At 43.3% G+C, this 22229-nt stretch overlaps 1 protein-coding gene across 5 annotated transcripts in view; it reads left to right on the forward strand.

Annotated features, from left to right (window-relative positions):
• The first annotated feature begins 12775 nt into the window (after window positions 1-12775).
• Window positions 12776-22229, forward strand: part of ARHGAP44 (Rho GTPase activating protein 44) — a 202171-nt gene continuing 192717 nt past the window's right edge. For all 5 annotated transcript variants that reach the window (XM_009189704.4, XM_003912366.5, XM_009189705.4 and 2 more), the window contains exon 1: window positions 12776-13167. In XM_009189704.4, the coding sequence (XP_009187968.1) occupies window positions 13115-13167 (53 nt within the window). In that variant the 5' untranslated portion in view covers window positions 12776-13114. The remainder of the gene's footprint in view (window positions 13168-22229) is intronic.

A 22229-nucleotide genomic window follows, 5' to 3' on the forward strand; every position in this document is an offset into this window, starting at 1 on the left:
ATGAGTATTCTCAATGTAACCACCAATTAAATCAAGAAATTGGACATTTCTGTTACCAGAACTGTAGACGCCCTCTGTGTGCCACCTCCCAGGTACTACAGCACCCATTCCCAGCTCCCCCAAGATAAATTCCATACTGACTTCTATTACCATTGATTCACTTTGCTTGTTTTTAAACTGGATGTAAATGAAATCATACAGTATATACTGTTCTGTATCTGGCTTTTCTTGCTCAGCCTCCATTGTGAGATTCATCCACATTTTCATCCATTGTTAGGTGAAGCGTGATTACATTCCTTTTTCTTTCCATGTATATGCCACCTTTGTATGATAATGAATTCATACGATTCGTTGTATTGTATGAATACACCACCTTTTTATTTCTCCACTGTGTTGTCAATGGAGACTTCAAGTGGTTTTAATTTTTGACTATTACAAATGCTGCCAATACAAACATTCTAGCACGTGCCTTTTGTGGTAAATATGTCCACATTTCTGTTGAACAAGTGAAATTGCTGGGTCATGAAGGGTGCATACTGCTTAGCCTTAGCGCATACTGCAAGCACAGCACTCTAATTTCCCTCCCACCAAAATGCATTATATGACAGTCCCACTTGGTCTGCATCCTCACCAACACTGGTTTAGCCAGTCTCTTTCCATTTTAGCTCTTCCATGGGTGTGTGGTGGAATTTCATTCTCATATCAATGGCATATATTGGATGATTAACAAGGTTGAGCAACTTTTTGTGTTCTTGGGCCAGTTGGATAGTGACTGTGGAAAAGTGACCATTCAAATCTCTTGATCTCTTGTCAATTTATCCTGAAGGCTTCTTCCTTTTTCCCATTGATTTGTAGGATTCTTCTCTTTCTTTTTTTTTTTTTTTTCTTTTTTGTGATGGAGTCTTGCTCTGTCACCTGGACTGGAGTGCAGTGGCACGATCTTGGCTCATGGCAACCTCATCTCCCGGGTTCAAGCGATTCTCCTGCCTCAACCTCCCAAGTAGCTGGGATTACAGGCACCCACCACCATGCCCGGCTAAATTTTTTTGTATTTTTAGTAGAGACGGGGGTTTTACCATGTTGGCCAGGCTGTTCTTGAACTCCTGACCTCAGGTGATCCACCAGCCTCGGCCTCCCAAAGGGCTGGGATTACAGGCGTGAGCCACCACTCCCAGCCCTGGAGTCTCTCTCTCTCTCTATACACACACACACACACACACATATACACGCACACATGTATACACATATATATATACACACACATCTATCTATCTATCTATCTATCTATCTATCTATCTATCTATCTATCTATTGATCAATCAATCATCTATTTTTCTTTGAGACAGGGTCTTGCACTGTTGCTCTGTTGCCCAGGTTGGAGTGTAGCGGCCTGATCTCGGCTTACTGCAGCTTTGACTCCCTGGGCTCAGGTGATTCTCCTACCTCAGCCTCCCGGGTAGCTGGGACTACAGGCATGCGCCACCAGGCCTGGCTAATTTTTGTGTTTTTTTAGTAGAGATGTTGCCTAGACTGGTCTTGAACCCCTGGGCTCAAGTGATCTGTCCACCGCGGCTTCCCAAAGTGCCAAGATTACAGGCGTGAGCCACCATACCCATCCGGATTCTTTATATATTTTGGAGTTTAGTTCTCTCTCTCTCTGTTTTATGAAGGTCGAATGTATTGCAAATAATTCGTCCCACTCTGATGATTTCTTTTTCATTCTGTTTTTTATTTTTTGAGACAGGGCCTCACTGTATTCCCAAGGCTGGAATTCAGTGGCACAGTCTCACTCAATTCAGCCTCCACCCTCCCAGGCTCAAGTGATCCTCCCACCTCAGTCTTCAGAGTAGCTGAGACTACAGGCCCTGCCACCAGGTCTGGGAAACTGTTGATTTTTTTTTTTTTCCTGTAGAAATGGAGTTTTGGAGTTGCCCAGGCTAGTCTCGAACTCTTGAGCTCGAGTGATCTTCCCGTCTCAGCCTTTCTAAAGTGCTGGGATGACAGACATGTGCCATGGAGCTTGGCCTTTTTAGTTCTCTTAATGGTATCATCAGATGAACCATTAAGAACTAAAGTTCTTAACTGTTAAGTAGTCCAATTTGCCAATATTTCCTTTAAGATTAGAATATTTGGTGTCATGTTTAAGAAATCATTGTCTACCACAAGATCATGAAGAACTTTTTCTCCTGTTTTATATTTTGATTTTTATTTCTTTTGAAAAACAATAATTTTTGAGGTTTGTTTTCCAGAAAAAATGGGTAGTTGATAAACCGTTTCAGTCATTACATGTCGACTTCCTTTTGCCCTTGTTTGTGAATGTTAGGCCAGATGTAGACTTTTGAGTTGCATTTGAGTTATGACCTATTTTCATGGGTGCCCTGTAATCTTGCTCTGAATTTTATTGGCATTGAGCATTGCAGATGTCAGCATGAGGCAAACCAGCTTCTCTTTTTGAAGACAAACTTCTTTTTTTCTGGTGTGTGTGTGTGTGTGTGTGTGTGTGTGTGTGTCTTCGAAATTCAGAAATTTAACCAAGATATGTCTAGGATTTTGTTTTTCTTGTGCAGTAATATTTTCTAGCCCTTCGTGAATTATTTTAATTTTGACTTGGGCCTTTCTTCAGCTCTGCAAAATGTTTTTTTGTTTGTTTCTTTGTTTTGTTTTTTGAGACGGAGTTTCGCTGTTATTGCCTAGGCTGTAGTACAACAGCCCGATCTTGGCTCTCCATGACTTCCGCCTGCCAAGTAGCTGGGATTACAGGCCTGCACCACCATGCCCAGATAATTTTGTATTTTTAGTAGAGACAGGGGTTTCTCCATGTTGGTCAGGCTGGTTTCGAACTTCCAACCTCAGGTGATCCGCCCACCTCGGCCTCCCAAAGTGCTGGGATTCCAGGCATGAGCTACCGCGCCTGGCCTTTTTTAGTATTTTTTATGCTTATTTCTTCTTCATCATCTGCTCTGCAAATTCTATTACATATTTGTTTGAATATTTTGAAAAAAGATTCCACGTCTAGTTTCTTTTTCCTCACCATTTCATTGCATTACCTACTTTTTCCCGCTGAATTTTGGGATCATTCTTCCAGCCCATCTTCTAATGCAGTAATTCCATTTTGGGCAGTGCCAGATCTGCTATTTCCTGCCTCTGTGGAGTTTCATTAGTTTGGAAGTCATGCGTTTCTTATCCAAGAACTCTTTCTTGTTTAATGTGGCTCTTCTTCATGGCAACCAGCTCTTGTTATATTAAAGCAGCTTTCTCTCAGTTCTCACCAAGAATACAAATTAGAGTGAAAAAATATATTTCCCTTACTTCTTGCATAACTTTCACTAGCAGCTATTTTCTCTGGATTCTCAGATTAGTCTCCCTGTTTTATGGAGGTCATAGCCTATAATAAAAGCACAGGCATTTGAACTAGAAAAACTTGGGTTTGAATCCTAGTTCTGAACCTTGAATGGCAGTTAACCTAAACCCTCTGAGCTTGGTTTATTTGATAGGTAGAGTCAAACCCTCATTCTAGAGTTCTTCTAAGGATTAAATAAGATAATGTATGTTATAGCACTTACAGTAGTACTTGGCTATATAGTTTATTATTATTACCTTCTTCATTCTCATTACTATTATATTGAAATACTAAGTCTTTTTTCTGCTTGTCAGTCTCACATAGAGAGGTCTGGTTACTTAAGACTTGGTAGCTGAGTTGGACAGAAAGGCATCAGGTCAGAAATGGTGCAGATCTCAGTTTAATTTTCCCCAAGTTACTACACATAGTAAATCTATCTGGCCAGGACTCCCTCACTCAGAAATCACCTGTACCATTTTTTGACAAGATTGTGAAAGGGACCTTTCTCTAATTTCCATGAGTGACACAGAATTGCTCTATTACGTTTGATGAGTTATTTCAAACGGATATTGGAGGGAGAAATGAGTCAAAACTACTGGCTTTTGTTAACATTTTGTTACCAGAAGTTGAATGTAAAATTTACTAAAAATAAAGAAAATTAACACATAAATGTTTTAGATAAAAATGTAGTCAAATATTTCTATCCTTTGGGGATAAGGGAGACTTTCTAAGCATTAAACCAAAGGCATAAAACATAAAGGAAAAGATTGATAGATCTGACCACATCAAAAATGTAGAATTCTTGCTGGGTGCAGCGGCTCACGCCTGTAATCCCAGCACTTCAGGAGGCTGAGGCAGGTGGATCACCTGAGGTCAGCAGTTCAAAAGCAGCCTGACCAACAGGTTGAAACCCTGTCTTTACTAAAAATACAAAATTGGCCAGGTGTGGTGGCTCATGCCTGTAATCCCAACTACTTGGGAGGCTGAGGTAGGAGAATCACTTGAGCCCGGGAGATGCAGGTTGCAGTGAGCCAAGATTGTGCTATTGCACTCCAACCTGGGCAACAAGGGTGAAACTCCATCTCAGAAAAAAAAAAAAAAAAAAAAAAAAAAAGTAGAATTCCTGGAAGATAAAAACCAACATTAGAGATGTTGAAAAGGAAAGGCCAAACTAGAGAAAACATTTGCCATAAGATACAATAGCATTAGTGTAATTAATATGACTACAAAGCTTTTAAAAATTGATAAGAAAATGTAGACCTACAACAGAAAAATGGGTTAAGGACATGGAGAATTAATTAACCAAAGAAGAAATACTAACGGCCATGAAACATGTGGGAAAATGTTTAATGTGGTAAAAACAAGTGCAAATTAAAATGGCATAATAATGCTATTTTTCATCTATTCATCTCGCAGGATTATTAAGAGCGGTGATACTCAGCACAGATTAGAGTATGGGGAAAATGGTGTATTTACACGCTGTAGTTGGGATGGTGAAAATTTCCATTTTTTATCTACAGGATAATTTGGCAATACATATAAAAAGCTTTAAAACATGACACACTTCAGTGCAGAAATTCTGATTATTTAATGTTGATCTTAATTAAATAAATATATGCAAAAAGTTTTAACCATTAACATGTTGATCACAGAGATATTTAGAATAACAGAAGATAAGAAAGAACATATTGTCCTAACAATAGTCTGATCCTATTTTTGAAACACGTTTATAGATTCCCAGTGTTACCTTGATTAGTAAGAATCTGGGCATTTTTCTTTTTTTTTTTTTTTTTTTTTTGAGACGGAGTCTCGCTCTGTCGCCCGGACTGGAGTGCAGTGGCCGGATCTCAGCTCACTGCAAGCTCCGCCTCCCGGGTTCACGCCATTCTCCTGCCTCAGCCTCCCGAGTAGCTGGGACTACAGGCGCCCGCCACCTCGCCTGGCTAGTTTTTTGTAATTTTTAGTGGAGATGGGGTTTCACAGTGTTCGCCAGGATGGTCTCGATCTCCTGACCTCGTGATCCGCCCATCTCGGCCTCCCAAAGTGCTGGGATTACAGGCTTGAGCCACCGCGCCCGGCCCATTTTTCATTTTTTAAATGAATCCTAATTTTCCCATTTTTTCCCTCAATAACGTTAAAATGTATAACACGTTTATATATAAACACATATGCTGCTGGACTTTATTTACTAACATTTTATTAATAATTTTTATATCTATTCTTGTAGGCGATATTGGTTTGTTGTTTTTGCATTTGTGCCATCTTCATCGGGTTTGATAACAGAGTTAAGGCAATTTCATAAAGTGAGTTTGGATGCTTTCATTTTGTTTCTGTGCTCTGAAATAGTTAAGTAGCAGAAGAATTATCTGTTGTTTGAAGCTTTGAAAGTGTTCACCATAAAACCATATGGGCCTGGCTACTTTGGGGAGTATTGTTCCTTGAAAAGTTTTCCAAGTTTTTCAGTGTTCCTGGTCCCCTCATGCTTCCTACCCATTTTTGAAAAACCTGTAGCAGGCCAGGCACAGTGGCTCATGCCTGTAATCTCAGCACTTTGGGTGGCAGAGGCGGGGGATCACCTGAGGTCAGGAGTTCGAACACAGCCTGGCCAACATGGTGAAACTCCATCTTTACTAAAAATACAAAAATTAGCTGGGCATGGTGGTAGGCACCTGTAATTCCAGCTACTCAGGGAGGCTGAGGCACGAGAATCGTTTGAACCCAGGAGGTGGAGGTTGCAGTGAGCCGAGATTGCACCACTGCACTCCAGCCTGGGAGACAGAGCAAGACTCCATCTCAAAAAAAAAGAAAAGAAAGAAAGAAACACCTATAGCAGTTCATATTCTCCAAGCAAATAAAGAGCTTACTTTAAAATAAGTAAACATAAGATTGCAAAAGTATTCTCTTATACTTTTTTTGCATCTGTGATTAAAACCTTTTTCTCGTGTCTAAAGTTGTGTGTTTTTCTTCTTTTTGACTATCTATTCATTTTATGTATCTCTTTGAAATAACAAGTCCTGAAATTAATGGATCAATTACACCCTTAATTCATTCTAAGGTCTGTATTGGGCCTGCTGTACAAGTGTTCCCCTGGAGACCAAGACAGAAGACAAGCCACTATCTGGAGAAAGGTTTTTCTTATGGCAGTGGTAAATGTGCCAGAAGGCCAGAGGAAAATGTACAAAGCCTCTTAATGCACAGCTTGGAAGTACGATATATCACTTCCACCCACAGGCCATTAGCCGAAGAAGTCTCTTGGTCAAGTCCTAAGTTATTAAGTGGGAAAATACACTCTGCCTATGATGAGACCATGCAAAGGTCTATTAAGGGAAGGCTGAAAATTGGAGTTAATGACATCTATTAATACCATGCCCAAAGATGGGAACATCTATTACCCTATTTTTAAAAATAGTTTGGACTAACAGATATACTTGAATGGTGCAAGTCAAGTTTGATACCTGCAAGCAAAAAGGTGATTGGAATCTGTAATATCCTTCAGTCGTATTGTAGCACTGAATGTTGTTTTGACACATCAGATACTGTAAGGCATAGGTGTATCTTCTCCAACAGCAATTTATTGAGCAAATAGACTGGCCAATTAATTCCCCAAAACATACTACTTAGAGATTTTGTACTACAAATCCCCATATAGTAGATAAGAAAAGAGTGTCCTGGAGAAGTCCAGCAAGATGATTGGCCATAATTATAATGAGCTCGAGCTTCCTGTTCTGCTTTCTCTCTTCTGTGGACCCCAATGTATAGGATGTTTCAGTCAACAAAGAACTGCATATACCACAGTGATCCCATAAGGGTATAACACTGTATTTTTTTTTTTTTTTTTTTTTTTTGAGACGGAGTCTCGCTCTGTCGTCCAGGCTGGAGTGCAGTGGCCGGATCTCAGCTCACTGCAAGCTCCGCCTCCCGGGTTCACGCCATTCTCCGGCCTCAGCCTCCCGAGTAGCTGGGACTACAGGCGCCCGCCACCTCGCCCGGCTAGTTTTTTGTATTTCTTAATAGAGACGGGGTTTCACCGTGTTAGCCAGGATGGTCTCGATCTCCTGACCTCGAAACACTGTATTTTTACCATACTTTTTCTATGTTTAGATGTGTTCAGATAACACAAACACTTACCATCGTGTTACAATTGTCTACACTATTCAGTATAGTGACATGCTATACAGGTTTGTAGCTTAGGCTATACCCTATAACCTACGTGTGTAGTAGGCTACACCATCTAGGTCTGTGTAAGTATTTTCTTTCCTTTTTTTTTTGAAATGGACTCTCGCTCTGTCACCTAGGCTGGAGTGCAGTGGCGCGATCTCAGCTCACTACAAACTCTGCCTCCTGGTTTCAAGAGATTCTCCTGCCTCAGCCTCCCGAGTAGCTGGAATTACAGGCACCCACCACCACACCTAACTAAATTTTGTAATTCTAGTAAAGATGGGTTTTCACCACATTGGCCAGGCTGGTTTCGAACTCTTGACCTCAGGTGATCCACCTGCCTTGGTGTCCCAAAGTGCTGGAATTACAGGCGTGAGCCACCACACCTGGCTGTGTAAGTACTTTCTATGATGTTTGTGCAACAACAAAATCACCTAATAATGTATTTCTCAGAACATATCCCTGTCGTTAAGTGAAACATGAGGTTATTCTGAATTCTGTTCTGTAGACCAGCCTTGTCCAATAGAGCTTTCTATGATGATGAAAATGTTTATTTTACATTGTCTGCTACGGCAACCACTAGCCACAGGTAGTTATTGGGCACTTGAAATGGAAAACTGAAACTTTTGTTTTATTTAACCTAATTTAAAATAATATTTAAGTAACCACATGGAGCTAGTGATCCCCATGTTGGCCAGTGAATGCTTGCTGTCAGAGTAGGGGTTAAAACCATTCTAATTCGGAGGCTTCTAAAGGGAGTATCAGATTTCCACGGAAACATATCTCAGACAAATGGTACTACAACATTGCTGAAGCAAGTAAGAAGCCCATATATTGTTGGCCAAAGCAAGTGACAAGGTCAAAGGGAAGGTCAACAGGAACAGGGACGTGTAATCTTCCCATAGGTCAAAGCTAGGTATATAAGACATAGAAATTTCTTTCTTCTTTTCTCTTCTTCTTCCTCCTCTTCCTCCTCTTCTTTCCCCTTCCCACCGTTCTTCCTCACCTCCCCTTCGTCTTTTGCAAATACATTTAAATTTTATTTTAAATCTATTCTTTTAGAAGGGTGGCACAAATTAAGTTTTAGGCAATTCCATCTTCATTCCCCATCTTGGCCAAAGCTGCCTCCTCCTCGTGATCACCGTCTTTGATCCCAATAGCTTTCACATCCAGCTCTTTCAGGTACATTTGTATATCCCCACACGACACATGCAGACACCAAATCACTGCACATGGCTTGGGTGTAGGAGTTCTGGGGCTACCACTGGCCTGTGGTACAGGTACTGTAGACACTTCATGTAGATATCTTACTGGTCCTGTGTCTTACAAGGCAGAAGATCTCTGTGAGCTTGGCCACGCCTAGCCTTCACTGCAGGAGCGGTGTACAGTTTCTCCACTGTGCTCAGATGCCCCAAAATGATATATCTGTCTCCAGTCTGCCTGCCCCCAACTTCATTGTTGACCATGGGGAAAAGCAAGACGCATGCTGCTTTCTCAGAGAAACCCACCATAGCAGTCAGCTTAGACTCAATTATGTTACAGCAACAAACAATCCCCAAACCTCTGATTTAAAACAGCAAAGATACCTTTTTCACTCCAGCTGGAGGGCCACATCGTTGTTCCACGGCAGCCCCCAAGTGGTTCATTGCCAGTATTAAGAAGAAGAGGGCAGGATCACAAAATGACTCCTAAAACGTCTGCCCTCAGAAGAAGTGTAAAAGTCACTCCTGTGCATATTCATTGCTCAAAGAAAATCACATGACCGATCTTTAACTCAACAGTAAGGTAAAATAGCATCCTTCCCATAGGCATTGGCAGTGAAATTTTTTGGACATTAATAGTATCTACACAAGCATCATCTACTTTTCTTCTCTCTTTCTCTCCTGCTTTGCAGTCCCCATCACCATTTTCAACATCTTACAGCCTGTGGGTTCTTTATTTAGACTAAGCAAGATGATATATTCTTTATAATCTACTATTTCTGACATAGACTATTAAAGCTCCAAAGCCTGTATTCTGGAAACTTAAAACTCTGTCCTGAAGAACTCTATTCTGTCACATGTGTTTCTGAAGCTCTTGTTTCTGCACTAATATCCCTTCCCTGGGGTAGAAAGCAGAACATGCACTAGCTGCTTCCTGAGTGGAGGGAGCATTCAAAGGAAGACAGAAAATATGTGGAGAAGCCACCAGTTAATAAAATATTATTGGACCACACTCTGTCAGGGGAGGCAGCCAAGGGGATTTCCCTTTGGAACGGAAAAATCTCGGGATTGAAGGCAGGGGCTGGCATGATATCGGAGTTGTCTACCAGAGTTCTTGAGGATTAGTGCTGACCAGTAGAACTTTCTGAGAGGATAGGAATGTTCTTTATCTGTGCTGTCCAATACAGTAGCGTTTAGCCACATGTGGCTCTTAAGCACTTCGAATGTGACTTGGGTGACTGAGGAACTAAATTCTTTTTTTATTTATTTTTATTTTTTTATGATACTTTAAGTTCTGGGGTACATGTACAGAACGTGCAGGTTTGTTACATAGGTATACAGGTGCCATGGTGGTTTGCTGCATCCATCAGCGTCATCTACATTAGGTATTTCTCCTAATGCTCAACCCCCGACAGGCCCCGGTGTATGATGTTCCCCTCCCTGTGTCCACATGTTCTCTTTGTTCAACTCCCACTTATGAGTGAGAGCATGCAGTGTTTGGTTTTCTGTTCTTGTGTTAGTTTGCTGAGAATGATGGTTTACACCTTCGTCCATGTCCCTGCAAAGGACATGAACCCATCCTTTTTTATGGCTGCATAGTATTCCATGGTGTATATGTGCCACATTTTCTTTATCCAGTCTATCACTGAGGCACTTGGGTTGGTTCCAAGTCTTTGCTATTGTGAACAGTGCCGCAATAAACATACATGTACATGTGGCTTTATAGTAGAATGATTTATAATCCTTTGGGTATATATCCAGTAATGGGATTGCTGGGTCAAATGGTATTTCTAGTTCTAGATCCTTGAGGAATCGCCACACTGTCTTCCACCATGGTTAAACTAATTTACACTCCCACCAACAGTGCAAAAGTGAGGAACTAAATTTTGAATTTTAATTAGTTTAAATTTCAACAACCGCTTGTGGTGAGGGGCTACTATATTCAACAGTGCAGTTCTAGAAGTTACCAGAGATAGTGTTGCTAAAAGTCATACAGTGACCTTAATGTTTTACTATTATTTATACACATAAAAAGCATGTTGTACTTTGCTTTTTTAAAAATCTCAAAATGGAAACAATTTCACTTAATATAGACATCATATAGACATTATAGGTACAACATAGTTGCTTAAAAGCAAATAATGGCCGGGCGCGGTGGCTTAAGCCTGTAATCCCAGCACTTTGGGAGGCCGAGACGGGCGGATCACGAGGTCAGGAGATCGAGACCATCCTGGCTAACACGGTGAAACCCTGTCTCTACTAAAAAATACAAAAAACTAGCCGGGCGAGGTGGCGGGCGCCTGTAGTCCCAGCTACTCGGGAGGCTGAGGCAGGAGAATGGCGTGAACCCAGGAGGCGGAGCTTGCAGTGAACAGAGATCTGGCCACTGCACTCCAGCCTGGGCGACAGAGCAAGACTCCGTCTTAAAAAAAAAAAAAAAAAAAAAGCAAATAATGCCTTCGTTTATTCACTGGCTAGAGCTGTCTGACCTAATAAGCAGAGGCTAAATTCACAATTAATTAAAGATTTCATGTTCATTCAGCCAAGACATGCCTCAAACCATTTTTTGTTTAGCTGGCCAGCAAGATACTTAGAGCCATATTTAGGACATCTTGCAACTATAATCAACATATGCAAAATATCCCGTTTCAAAGAAGATCCTTCCTTTATAAGATTAGTAATTCTGTTGTACGAATAGGATTTTTCTCTATTATGCTAAGTATAATCATTTTGTAGTAAATGAATATGGCAATGTACTACATGAAAATTTATATGTAATTTGATTATTGGTAATTTAACAAATAGTTCTCTTACCGGAGTTCAGGAAGCATATTTCTCTATCTAGGGATGAGGAAACAGAGGTTTGGAGAGGTTAGGCAATTTTCCTAAGGTTATATAACAGGTATGTGGAATTCTGACGCAGGAACTCCTATCTGTTTAATCCAAAGCGCCTAGCACCCAACAATACTGCTCTTACTTGATAGATAATGATAAAACCTTGATATATAATGATAAAACCTAACTGCAATCACCTATCTTTTTCTTTTTTTTTTTCTTTTCTTTTTTTTTGAGACAGAGTCTAGCTCTGTCGCTCAGGTTGGAGTGCAGTGGCACAATCTCGGCTCACTGCAACCTCTGCCTCCCGGGTTCAAGCGATTCCTCTGCCTCAGCCTCCCGAGTAGCTGGGATTACTGGCGCCCACCACCACGCCCAGCTAATTTTTGTATTTTTAGCAGAGACAGGGATTCACTGTGTTGGCCAGGCTGGTCTCGAACTCCTGACCTCATGATCCACCCGCCTTGGTCTCCCAAACTGCTGGGATTACAAGCGTGAGCCACTGCGCCCGGCTCACCTATCTTTTTCTAAGGATAGAGAACGAAGAAGCCACAACCCCTTTCAAGGAACCAGCTGACGTCCATGGGATGCTGTGGTGCAGGACACTTGTGGGGTGCTACAGCTCATGCCCCTTGGTTTCCTGCTGGTGGAAGGGAAATGGGACTAGATACGAGATTGGCGTCTAAGCCATACAAAAAAGCTGTCTCAGGTTGGGCCAGTAAGCACAATGTCACTATCTATATTGGCTTCTGGTTACCTATTGGGTTTGGTTTGGTAAAAATTAAGAATCAGACTTCTGGGATGCAAGCTATGCCGAGTTCAAAATCTGCTGTCAGCCCCTGTGTTTCAAGCGTAACCCTGAACCTCATCATTAATCAGGTGACCTTAGACCGTTTTATCAGCCACGTATCTGCTAGCATAAATCTCCCTTCTGTGAATTGAGAACACAGATGCCTCACATTCACTAAAAATACAATCAGAGACAGATGCTCACTTTCTTTATTTGCTGTTGTATTCTTGGTCCCACTTTGCCATTTTTAAAACAGGAAAACGTTTCCCTTACTTGAACGCTAAAGTGCAAAGCTGCTGTGGACGCTGCCTTCTTCCACCTCCGCACTCCACTGTCCTTGCAAACTTTGGACAGAGGAAAGGTGGGCACGGGGCGCGAAACTACAAGTCCCGGCATGCACGGCGTTCTCCGCACAGGCGCACGGGGACAGCCCGGCCAGCCGGCCAGCCAGCCTGCGGAGACTCCCGGGTCCCCGCGCCGGACTGGGACTGGGGGTAGGCAGCCCGGGCGGAGCGGGCCGGTGCCGAGGGCGGCCCCGGGCATTGCTCTGCCCCGGGCATTGCGCGGCGCGCGTGAGGGGGATGCGGCAGGAGGCGGCGCGGCGGGAGGAGGCGTAGGCGGCGGTGCCCTCGGGAGGGAGCTGCGCGCGGGCCAGACGGCTCCCGGAGGCTCCGCAGTGCCGCCGCCGCCGCCCGGGAGGCTCCGCGCGGGAGCCATGTAACCCTGCGGCGGGCTCCGGGCTGCTCCGTCCTTCCCCAGCTCCTGGGCTAGCGCGGCAGCGGGGCCACGATGAAGAAGCAGTTCAATCGCATGCGCCAGCTGGCCAACCAGACGGTGGGCAGGTAGGTCACCCGCGGGCACCGGGGCCGGTGCGCGCCCGCGAGGCTGCATCCGCCGGGGCGCGCAGGTGATGGATCCCGCCCGGCCTCCTGTCCTCCTTCTTTCCGTCCCTTCCCCTGCAGCAGCTGCCTCCAGGCGCTGCTCGCAGAGGCGACCCCTCCTCCCTGAACTTCCTAGACCCCGGAGCCCTTCACACGCGCCGCCTTCTGCTCCGGGCTCCGGTTGCCAAGCGCAAAGTGTGACGCATCCTTTACCTGCGTCCCCGGCTGCCCCTTCGCTTCGTCCTCCCTGCCTTTCCCCGGGACTCCCTTCTCCCTCTGGCCGCCTATCTTCCTGGAAACAGGTGTTTGCTCAGATTGTGCTGGAGGCAGCTGAACCGCAGTCGGTCTCCGGAGATCTCTTTCCTCCCCTCCCCTGCGCCGAGTTCAGGGCTGCTCCCGGGTCCAGGGAAAGTGCTGGGCCTGGTTGGCCTGCCCCTCCCGCCGTGTTTATTTTCAGGGACTATGGCTGTACGAGATTCTGGATCACTTTCCTGGCCGGGTTTCTTAAGGCGTTTGGTTGGGGGAAAGAGTGAGGGGTGGGAGAGGAAGGAAGGTGCTGGTGGAATGGCGTTGCTGCCTGCTTGGTGTTAAGACTGATTTCAGTGGAGGGAGGGAGGCTGCAAAAACGAGGCCCAAGTCCTCGGGAAGATGAGAATCGCAGCCAGGTAGGGGAGGGGGACAGAGGCCCCACAGTCAGAAGAGTCAGGCCCGGGGAAGCTGCAAGACCCCGCCTGCTGCCATCACGGTGAAAATGGGCTACATCTGGACTCCAGGAGCGGCTCTGCAGGGTGCCAACATCTATTAAGGTTACGTAAAAATCCTGGTGGGTCTCTCCCAAGACGAGGCATTCATTGAGCACAGGATCGTTAGGTAGAGGGGATTTTTCCTGGAACCCGTACTCCTGGGGAGGGATTTCCGCTGCTGCTGTGGCAAAGGAATTCAGGTGTGCAGTTCTAAAGCAATCAGAAAGCAAAGAATCCAGCCTTGGGTGCAGTTCAAATGCAAGCTCAACGCATCGAGGGCTCTCCACTAGGTTTACCGAGAAACCAAATACCTTTCCGGGGTGGGAAGTGGAGCCTGAACTGGCACCTGGTAGGATGGGGGTGGGGACAGCCCTGGGGAATAGGGGACATCTGAACTCCCATCTAAGCATACTGCCCTAGTTACAGTGGGCATTTGAGGGCAGGGGATGCGGTGGCTTCTTATGCTTCCAGGGACTCCAGATGGTTTCCAAGTAACAATGTCTAAAATTGACTTGGATTCATTTTTCCTTCCCAAACACATGTGCTTTAACATGAGGGGGAATTTATGAATAGCAGAGTCAGATTAGCCCAGATTTCTGGCATGGTATTGCCACAGATATAGCCTCACGTGGACTGCCTTTTGATGTGTTGGATGCCGAGATAGTGTTTCCTGGTATTCGTTGTTTAGCAGATGACAGTCAAGCCGACCCGTCTTTAATATCTTGGCTTCTTCATCACCCTGCAGGCGGGTATTGACCATCACCTGAGACCAGCCCAGTGACCAGGAGGCCCCTGACACTAGACTTGGGTTGCTGGTTTCTCTGGGTCTTGGGGTTTCCGTGCAGTGCTAGAATCTGAATGTTCAGAACGTGTTTATGCCTCCTCCCTGGCTTCCTGAAACACAATTCTATTTTTTCAGGACCTGTTTTGAAATGGGGGACCTTTTTGTGCCATGGCATCATATCTTATTTTTCAGCCTCATCCGTGGGGGGAATGCAAAATGGTGAGGGGAGGTTGGATTTCAGAAAAAGTGGTCTTAGGTATTGAGAGCACGTTCTTGGAAGTCCAAGCAGCTGGTCACCAAGAGGTTCTTTTCTCTTCTTTGTTGGGACTCTGGTGGATGTTGGCATATGGATGAATTCTGCGTTTCTCCGTTGGTAGCCATTGTGTTGTGCACTGGGGCCAGGTGAGGGCCAGCCTGTATGGCTTTTGATGAAATCCAGAGCAAACCTTTAAAGCAAAAACCAGTTCGTGTGACCTTGCTGCTGAAAAGCTTCCAGCGACACCTCATTGCGCTTAGCATCTCACATCTTGCCAGGGTCCTGCAGGACCACCCTTGGTTGGCTTTTTTTCTTAACTCTTTTTTCTCCCCATTCTCATCTCTTCCACTCTTTCCACATTTGTGGAGCTCTAGCCATGTGGCCTTTCTTGCCCCAAACACACTGAGCTCATATCCACCTTGAGGGTTTTGTTTTTAATGTTTTCCCTTTTTTTTTTTTTAACTTGGCTGAGAATGTGCTCCTTCCAAGTAGCTTTTTCTCATCATTTCAGTCTTGGTTCCAAGACCTTCAAGAGGCCCTTCCTCCCCTATTTACCTCCAGCTCATCGTTTTTTCATTTCTGGACAGCACTCATCACTGATTGAAACGCTTTTATTTTTTATTTCCTTGTCTGCCTGCCTCCAGCCGAATATATTGATTGCTGTCGTATGCCTGTGTAGACAGTGCAGTGCCGTTTAGGCTACTGACTCTCAATCGATGTTTATTGCCTAGATGAAAACAGCTTACCCCAGGGTCCATGAGGGTGGGCGAGAGATGCAGCATTTCTTCTATTATTGAGAATGTTTTGGGTTGTGATCCTGTGAGTATTGGAGTAAAACAACCCGCAGTTGCTTGTTAATTTCTTAAATCAGAAGCACATAGGATTGGAATTTGGACTTTAGGTGTACAGTCATAAAGCACTTGTTTTTTATCCTTGTGTGTTTCTAAAGTTTTCCTCTTTCTGAGGGAGGACTGAGAGGACTGAAAGTCCTTCCTCACGGCTCGCCTTCCCTAAGTTGCAGGTTCTGGAGTTCTGAATATAAAACTTCAAGTCATTTTAACAATGTAGGAGTTACCCTACTTAAACATACTCTGTTGGGTTACTAGTACTTTCTCTTGAAGTGCTTACATCCAAGGCGTATTGAGGGCGTCAGCAACTATGAAAAGATTTGATAAAACCCATTGTATTTAACTGAGAAAAGTTTCAGCCCCTCCTTGGTCTGTTTCCTTAGTCTGCACATGTTCCTTCTGCTTTGAACCTTCCCCTTTCTGTCCCTTCACTTCAGTCCGTCCTTATGGAGACACTCCCTGGCCGCTGTGTGCCTCATGGTTAGGAGGACAGGCTTTTTCCACAGGGACAGGTTTAGTTTGTTGCTGACTATGGAATCCTAAGCTTAATTCTCTGCACATTAATTTTCTAACTTGCAAAATGGGAGTAATAAGGATTGTACTGTGGTAATGTGGAAACTGCAGTGATAACATGAGGTACTGTGAGAAGTGGCTGGGCGTGGTGGCTCACGCCTGTAATCCCAGCACTTTGAGAGGCTGAGGCAGGCGGATCACGAGGTCAGGAGATCGAGACCATCCTGAATGACACGGTGAAACCCCGTCTCTACTAAAAATACAAAAAATTAGCTGGGCATGGTGGCGAGCGCCTGTAGTCCCAGCTACTCGGTAGGCTAAAGCAGGAGAATGGTGAACCCGGGAGGTGGAGCTTGCAGCGAGCAGAGATCTCACCACTGCACTCCAACCTGGGTGACAGAGCAAGACTCTGTCTCAAAAAAAAAAAAAAAAAAAAAAAGAGATACTGTGAAAAGTACCTAGCAGTGCTCAGCACTAGAAAATGCTTCATAAATAGTAGCTACAAGTATATCTGGGCAAATGTTCTGAGTGCTATTGAATTATATGCACTATGGTATATGTACATTTATTAGATACCTACTGTGTGCCAGACACTGCTCTGGTTCAGGGAATATTGCGGTACAGGGCAAACAAAATTCCTGTTCGCTTGGAACCTGCATTCTAGACCGAGTGCCGTGGCGCACACCTGTAATCCCGGCACTTTGGGAGGCGAAGGAGTGTGGATCACCTGAGGTCAGGAGTTCGAGACCAGCCTGGCCAACATGGCAAAACCCTGTCTCTACTAAAAATACAAAAATTAGCTGGGCATGGTTGCAGGCGCCTGTAATCCCAGCTATTGGGGAGGCTGAGGCGGGAGAATCGCTTGAACCCCGGAGATGGAGGTTGCATTGAGCTGAGGTTGCGCCACTATGCTCCATCCTGGGTGACAGAGTGAGACTCCATCTCGAAAACAAAAACAAACAAACAAAAAAGGAACCTGTATTCTAAAAGCATGCTATGGTTATAATGGCTCACTTGTATTACAATTTTTATATTTTGTCATTTACTTTTCCCCACTAGACTTTAAACTCTTTGGAGGCAGGGACAACTGCCCTAATACTGCCCTGTGTAGAAGGTCCTCTGTCATTCTTTGGCAATGGAATGAGTAAGTGAACAATAAGATCCATGAGCTATAGATAAGGGAGTCTTTTGAAGTAGTTCAAAGATGGGGAAAGCTCCTGATACCATGTTTCTTGAACGTTGTGATGGTGGTCAGAGGAGAAAGGAACAGCTGCACTGCTGGGCATTGGAAGGATAGAGCAAGATTTAAGGGAGAATTTGGTTCAGGCCTGATTGATGGCAGCATTTTTCTTTTTACCTTCGAGAGAGTCTAGTGGCTGCTGGAGTGAGAAGCATACCAAAAGGCATAGAGTATATTTCTTGGAAGTGACATTTGGTTGGTGTTGGGTGGAGCAAAGCCCTGAGCTAAAATTTAGCACCCAAGAGACGTACTAAGAGAAAGAAAATGGAAGAAGTAATGGCACCTTGATTTGGTGGGGAGGACTTTTTTTTTTCCAGTCTGCACAGGGGGTTCACATCCTCAGAGGGCTGTCACGAGGTTGGAGGGAGCCTGGTCCACTGAAGTGCCCACCAAATGGTTGAGGTGGTTCGTTGTCACTGAACACCCATTCAGTCTTCCAAAAATAATGTTGGCCTCCTAAGTAGAAAAGGATTCTTAGAAACGATTTCAACAGCTACTGCCCAGTGATGGCCCAAGTGAGGTTTATGCTCTTGTTTAAAATGGATGATGTTCAAAGTGTCTGGGAGTAGGTGAGGAGCGGTGCGTGTGCGGGAAGGAGAAGGCTGGTTGGGTCGGGTTGAAGTGTGTGGATTTAGAGGCTATGAGTTGGGGAGTGAAGACAAAGTTTTGTCCCTGGAGCCCTGTTTTCTATTCCTTGACTGCTTCGCGTACATTGCAAAGCAGGCTTGGTTTCCGATGCACAGCTTTGCAAGTATCGTTGCTGCTGTGCAGCTCTTGGAATTCAGCTGCAGAGGCCCAGGCATTAGCCAGTGCTGGGGAGCCTGGGAGCTGGATGCTGAGGCCGCAGCAGCCTCCAGGAGCACTGGTGCTGCAGACATTTTTGTTTGAGCCAAAGCTGCCAAAGTCAGTGAGGATCTTTTCCTTGAAGGTTTCTCTGAGACACTGCCCTGCCTTGTAGTAGCCCTTCTGGGAGCCATGACCCAATGAATAGGACATTAGAGGAAAATCAGAACCAATTCCAAATTTGGCTTTGGACTGCTTTGTTCCTTCCCTTCTATTTCCCTTACAGTGGGTTAGACCTGCCAGACCAACACAGGTCCTGCCATGGGCTTCCTGTTAGCCCAGCAGGGCTGGGCAGACCCCAACCTGTCCCCCAAGGAGCGCTGCTGCGCACATTGGGTCTCAGAGCAAAGTTTTTCATTAGAGTTTTATGGAAGCCCAGGCCTTACTGCCTGTTGTGCTGTATATATGTGAAAGATAACAGAGTGTACTAACCCACTGATTACTGGGCTAGCAAATCTGGAGAGAATATTCTTTGCTCTTATCCTCTAAGATCCTTACTGTGTGGGTCTGCTGGGTCTCACCTTCTGCTGAGCTGCTCTCAGCAGTCAGCCTGAAGCTGCCTAGATTTCCTGCAGAATTCCGTTATCCCAGACCTGCAAGTCATTGTGAGGAAGCCATGCTCTTAAATAGCAATTAATCATATTCCTTTCCATTTTGTCTCCATCAAAGAAACTTATCAGTGATTTTTTTTTAATGATGGGCAATAAGGACCATTTTTTTTTTTCCTCTAGAGAAAGCGAATCAGTAGCCATACGAATATGCTGGTAATTTATAGTGATTCCTTTTAGAGGGGATTAGTAAGTATCCCTTTTATTAGTAATCAAGAGCAGATTATTTCAGATGCTATTTGATAAAGACAGCAAATAATACAATTATGCTTCAGCTCTGTGTGGATGTAGTTGTAGATCAGGCAGGAGGTTGTGGGGGAGAGTCAGAGAGTCAGGCCTCTTCCTTGGGGCGTGGGGCACCCTATTGAGCCGGCACCTGGAACTCCACCGCCTTTGGGAAGCTTGTGGCTGTCTAGCAATTTCAAATTCCTTTTTCTGTCCAGGAAGCAGATGTTTTGCTTTCATTTTCCAACTTTAGAGCTTATTTTTAGAATAAATGTTTATTTTCCCACAGAATTCAATTTACTTTTTTTAACCTTCATTTTGGTTATATAAGTAATATTTGTTTATGGTAGAAAAATCGTAAACTTATGGATGGGCTAAAAGGAAAAAAAAAAATCACCTATAATCTCATTACCCAGAGACCATAGTTAATATTTTGGATATAGTCTTTCAGTTTTTGAGCAGTATATATATATATTATTTAAAAAGTGTAGAGACCATACTCTGTACACTGTTTTGTAACCTGTTTTTTTTCCTTCATATGACATCTTGGATATGATCCCATGTCAATAACTGTTAATCCCCAGCGTAATTTTTCAAGGCTATATAATATTCCACTGTAGTTAACTCATTTTCTTTTGCCATTCACTTAGCAAATATTTCTCATGAATTTAGCTTCTTAGGATGAAGTCTTAGAAATGTAATTGCTGGGTCAAAGAATATGTGAATTTTTAAGACTGTGAATGTGTATATTATACACACACACACACACACACACACACACTACTTTCACTGCAGCCTTGAACTCCTCTGCTCAAGCGATCCTCCATCCTCAGCCTCCCCAAGTGCTGGGATTACAGGTGTGCAACACCCTACCTGGCTCCACCTCTTTTATTTTCTAGTGAGGCTGAATTTTTTTTTTTTTTTTTGAGACGAAGTCTCACTCTGTCACCCAGGCTGGAGTGCAGTGGCATGATCTTGGCTCACTGCAAGCTCTGCCTCCCGGTCCTGCCTCAGCCTCCCGAGTAGCTGGGACTACAGGTGCCTGCCACCACACCTGGCTAATTTTTTTTATTATTATTATTTTTTATTTTTAGTGGAGACAGGGTTTCCCCACGTTAGCCAGGATGGTCTCGATCTCCTGACCTCGTGATCTGCCCGCCTCAACCTCCCAAAGTGCTGGGATTACAGGCGTGAGCCAGCGCGCCTGGCCTTGAGGCTGAACATTTTTAAAGTTCTCTTGACATTAGTTGCCTTTTCTAAATTGCCTGCATTTGTCTTTGCCCCATTTTTCTAAAGTCATGTTCACAATTGTTTTCTTATAGATGTTAAGGTAATTTTTAATATATTAAGCATATATATGCTTTGTCACACACATCTCCCTACTGGTTTTAAAAATTTTTGTTGTATGTCTTTCTTTTTTTGGCCATATATAAATTTAACATTTTGTGATCTTAAGTCTATCTATTTGTGGTCTGTTCTTCAATGTTATGTTTGGGGATACTTTGCCAAGACGCAGATTATATAAATATGCGTACATTTTTATTACTATTTATAATAATTTCATTTTACCTTCAGATCTCTAACATGTCAGTCATTGATTTTGATGTATGACATGGCTTAGGTATAATACTTAGGCTTTTTAAAATTGATTATCCCGCTATTGAATAGTGTAATTCATACCCACCATATTGAAATATCATCATCATTATGTACTAAAACATTTCATCTACTTTTATCTTTTTCTAGGATTTCTAGTTTGTTTTCTTGTCTGTTGGTTCTGGTAGGAATTTGAGACAGACTCAGCTACCCAGATAAGCAGTGGTGGGTTAATCCTTATCATGAGACCCCATCCATTGGGTGGGAGTGCAGTCAGGCTGAAACTCCTCGCTCAGCTTCAACCCGGGCCGCCCCTGGGTCTTCAGAGCTCAACAGCCTTTGCCTAAGGATCTTGCTGTGTCTTAACCACAGTTAACCTCCAAATTGCTCCGTTATGAAAGAAAGTTGATCAGTTTTCTTGACTGTGCTCATTTGTTTATTGTCTCTCAGTATTACTTTTTAAAAGTATATATTAAGATGGAGAAAAATGGACATTTTTACAATATTGAGTATAATGAGAATTCTTCTCATCTGGGAATAGGGCATGTGTATTCCAATCTATTTATAATCCTATAAAGTAGTTTTTGTCCGTTTCGCTCCTATACAATTTTGCTTTTACTTATAGGTAATTTGTCAGTGTTGTTACTGTAGCTGCAGTGATTTGAATCTTTTCTTAAATTATATATTTTTTCTTACTCTTTATTGCTGCGATATAGCAATGTTGTTGATTTTTATGTAATTATCTTAACAACTGCCTTCATGAATTATCTCATTACTTTTAAATACTTTTTTTAAAAAAATTAAGTCTGTGGGATTTTCTAGGTAGACAATTGTATCTTCTGCAAATAATAATTTTATATTTTACTCTCTAGTGTTTATACTTATTTTCTCATCTAATTGCGTTGCCTAGGACTTACAGAACAGTGTTAAAATATTGTGGCAATATGTGGGCATTCATGTCTTATTAACCTCAATTAAAATACATGATGATTGGTTTGAGATGTTTTGTTTTTTAATTATGTTACATATTGCATAATTTTATTATTTTACTTTGAGTTTTTTTTTGACATCAAACTTAAATTTGATTTATCATGGCCTTTGCAGATAATCACAATGTGTTTTTTTCTTGGATTTTAATATCACTCAATAATTTATTCCATATGTATTTACTGGGCACTCTTATGTTCCAGGCATCATTGATACATCAATGATAGAGTCGGTACCCATGAGGAGCTTGTGCTTTGGGTGCTTGAACCTTAGTAGATTTTCTGATATTGAGCTCTCCTTGCCTTCCTGCAATTAATCTTGACTGTGGTGCGTTCATGTTTTTCTGTACTGCTTGATTTAATTTATTATTTAGGATGTTG

Source organism: Papio anubis, chromosome 17, assembly GCF_008728515.1.
Source record: "Papio anubis isolate 15944 chromosome 17, Panubis1.0, whole genome shotgun sequence".
Classification (NCBI taxonomy): domain Eukaryota; kingdom Metazoa; phylum Chordata; class Mammalia; order Primates; family Cercopithecidae; genus Papio; species Papio anubis.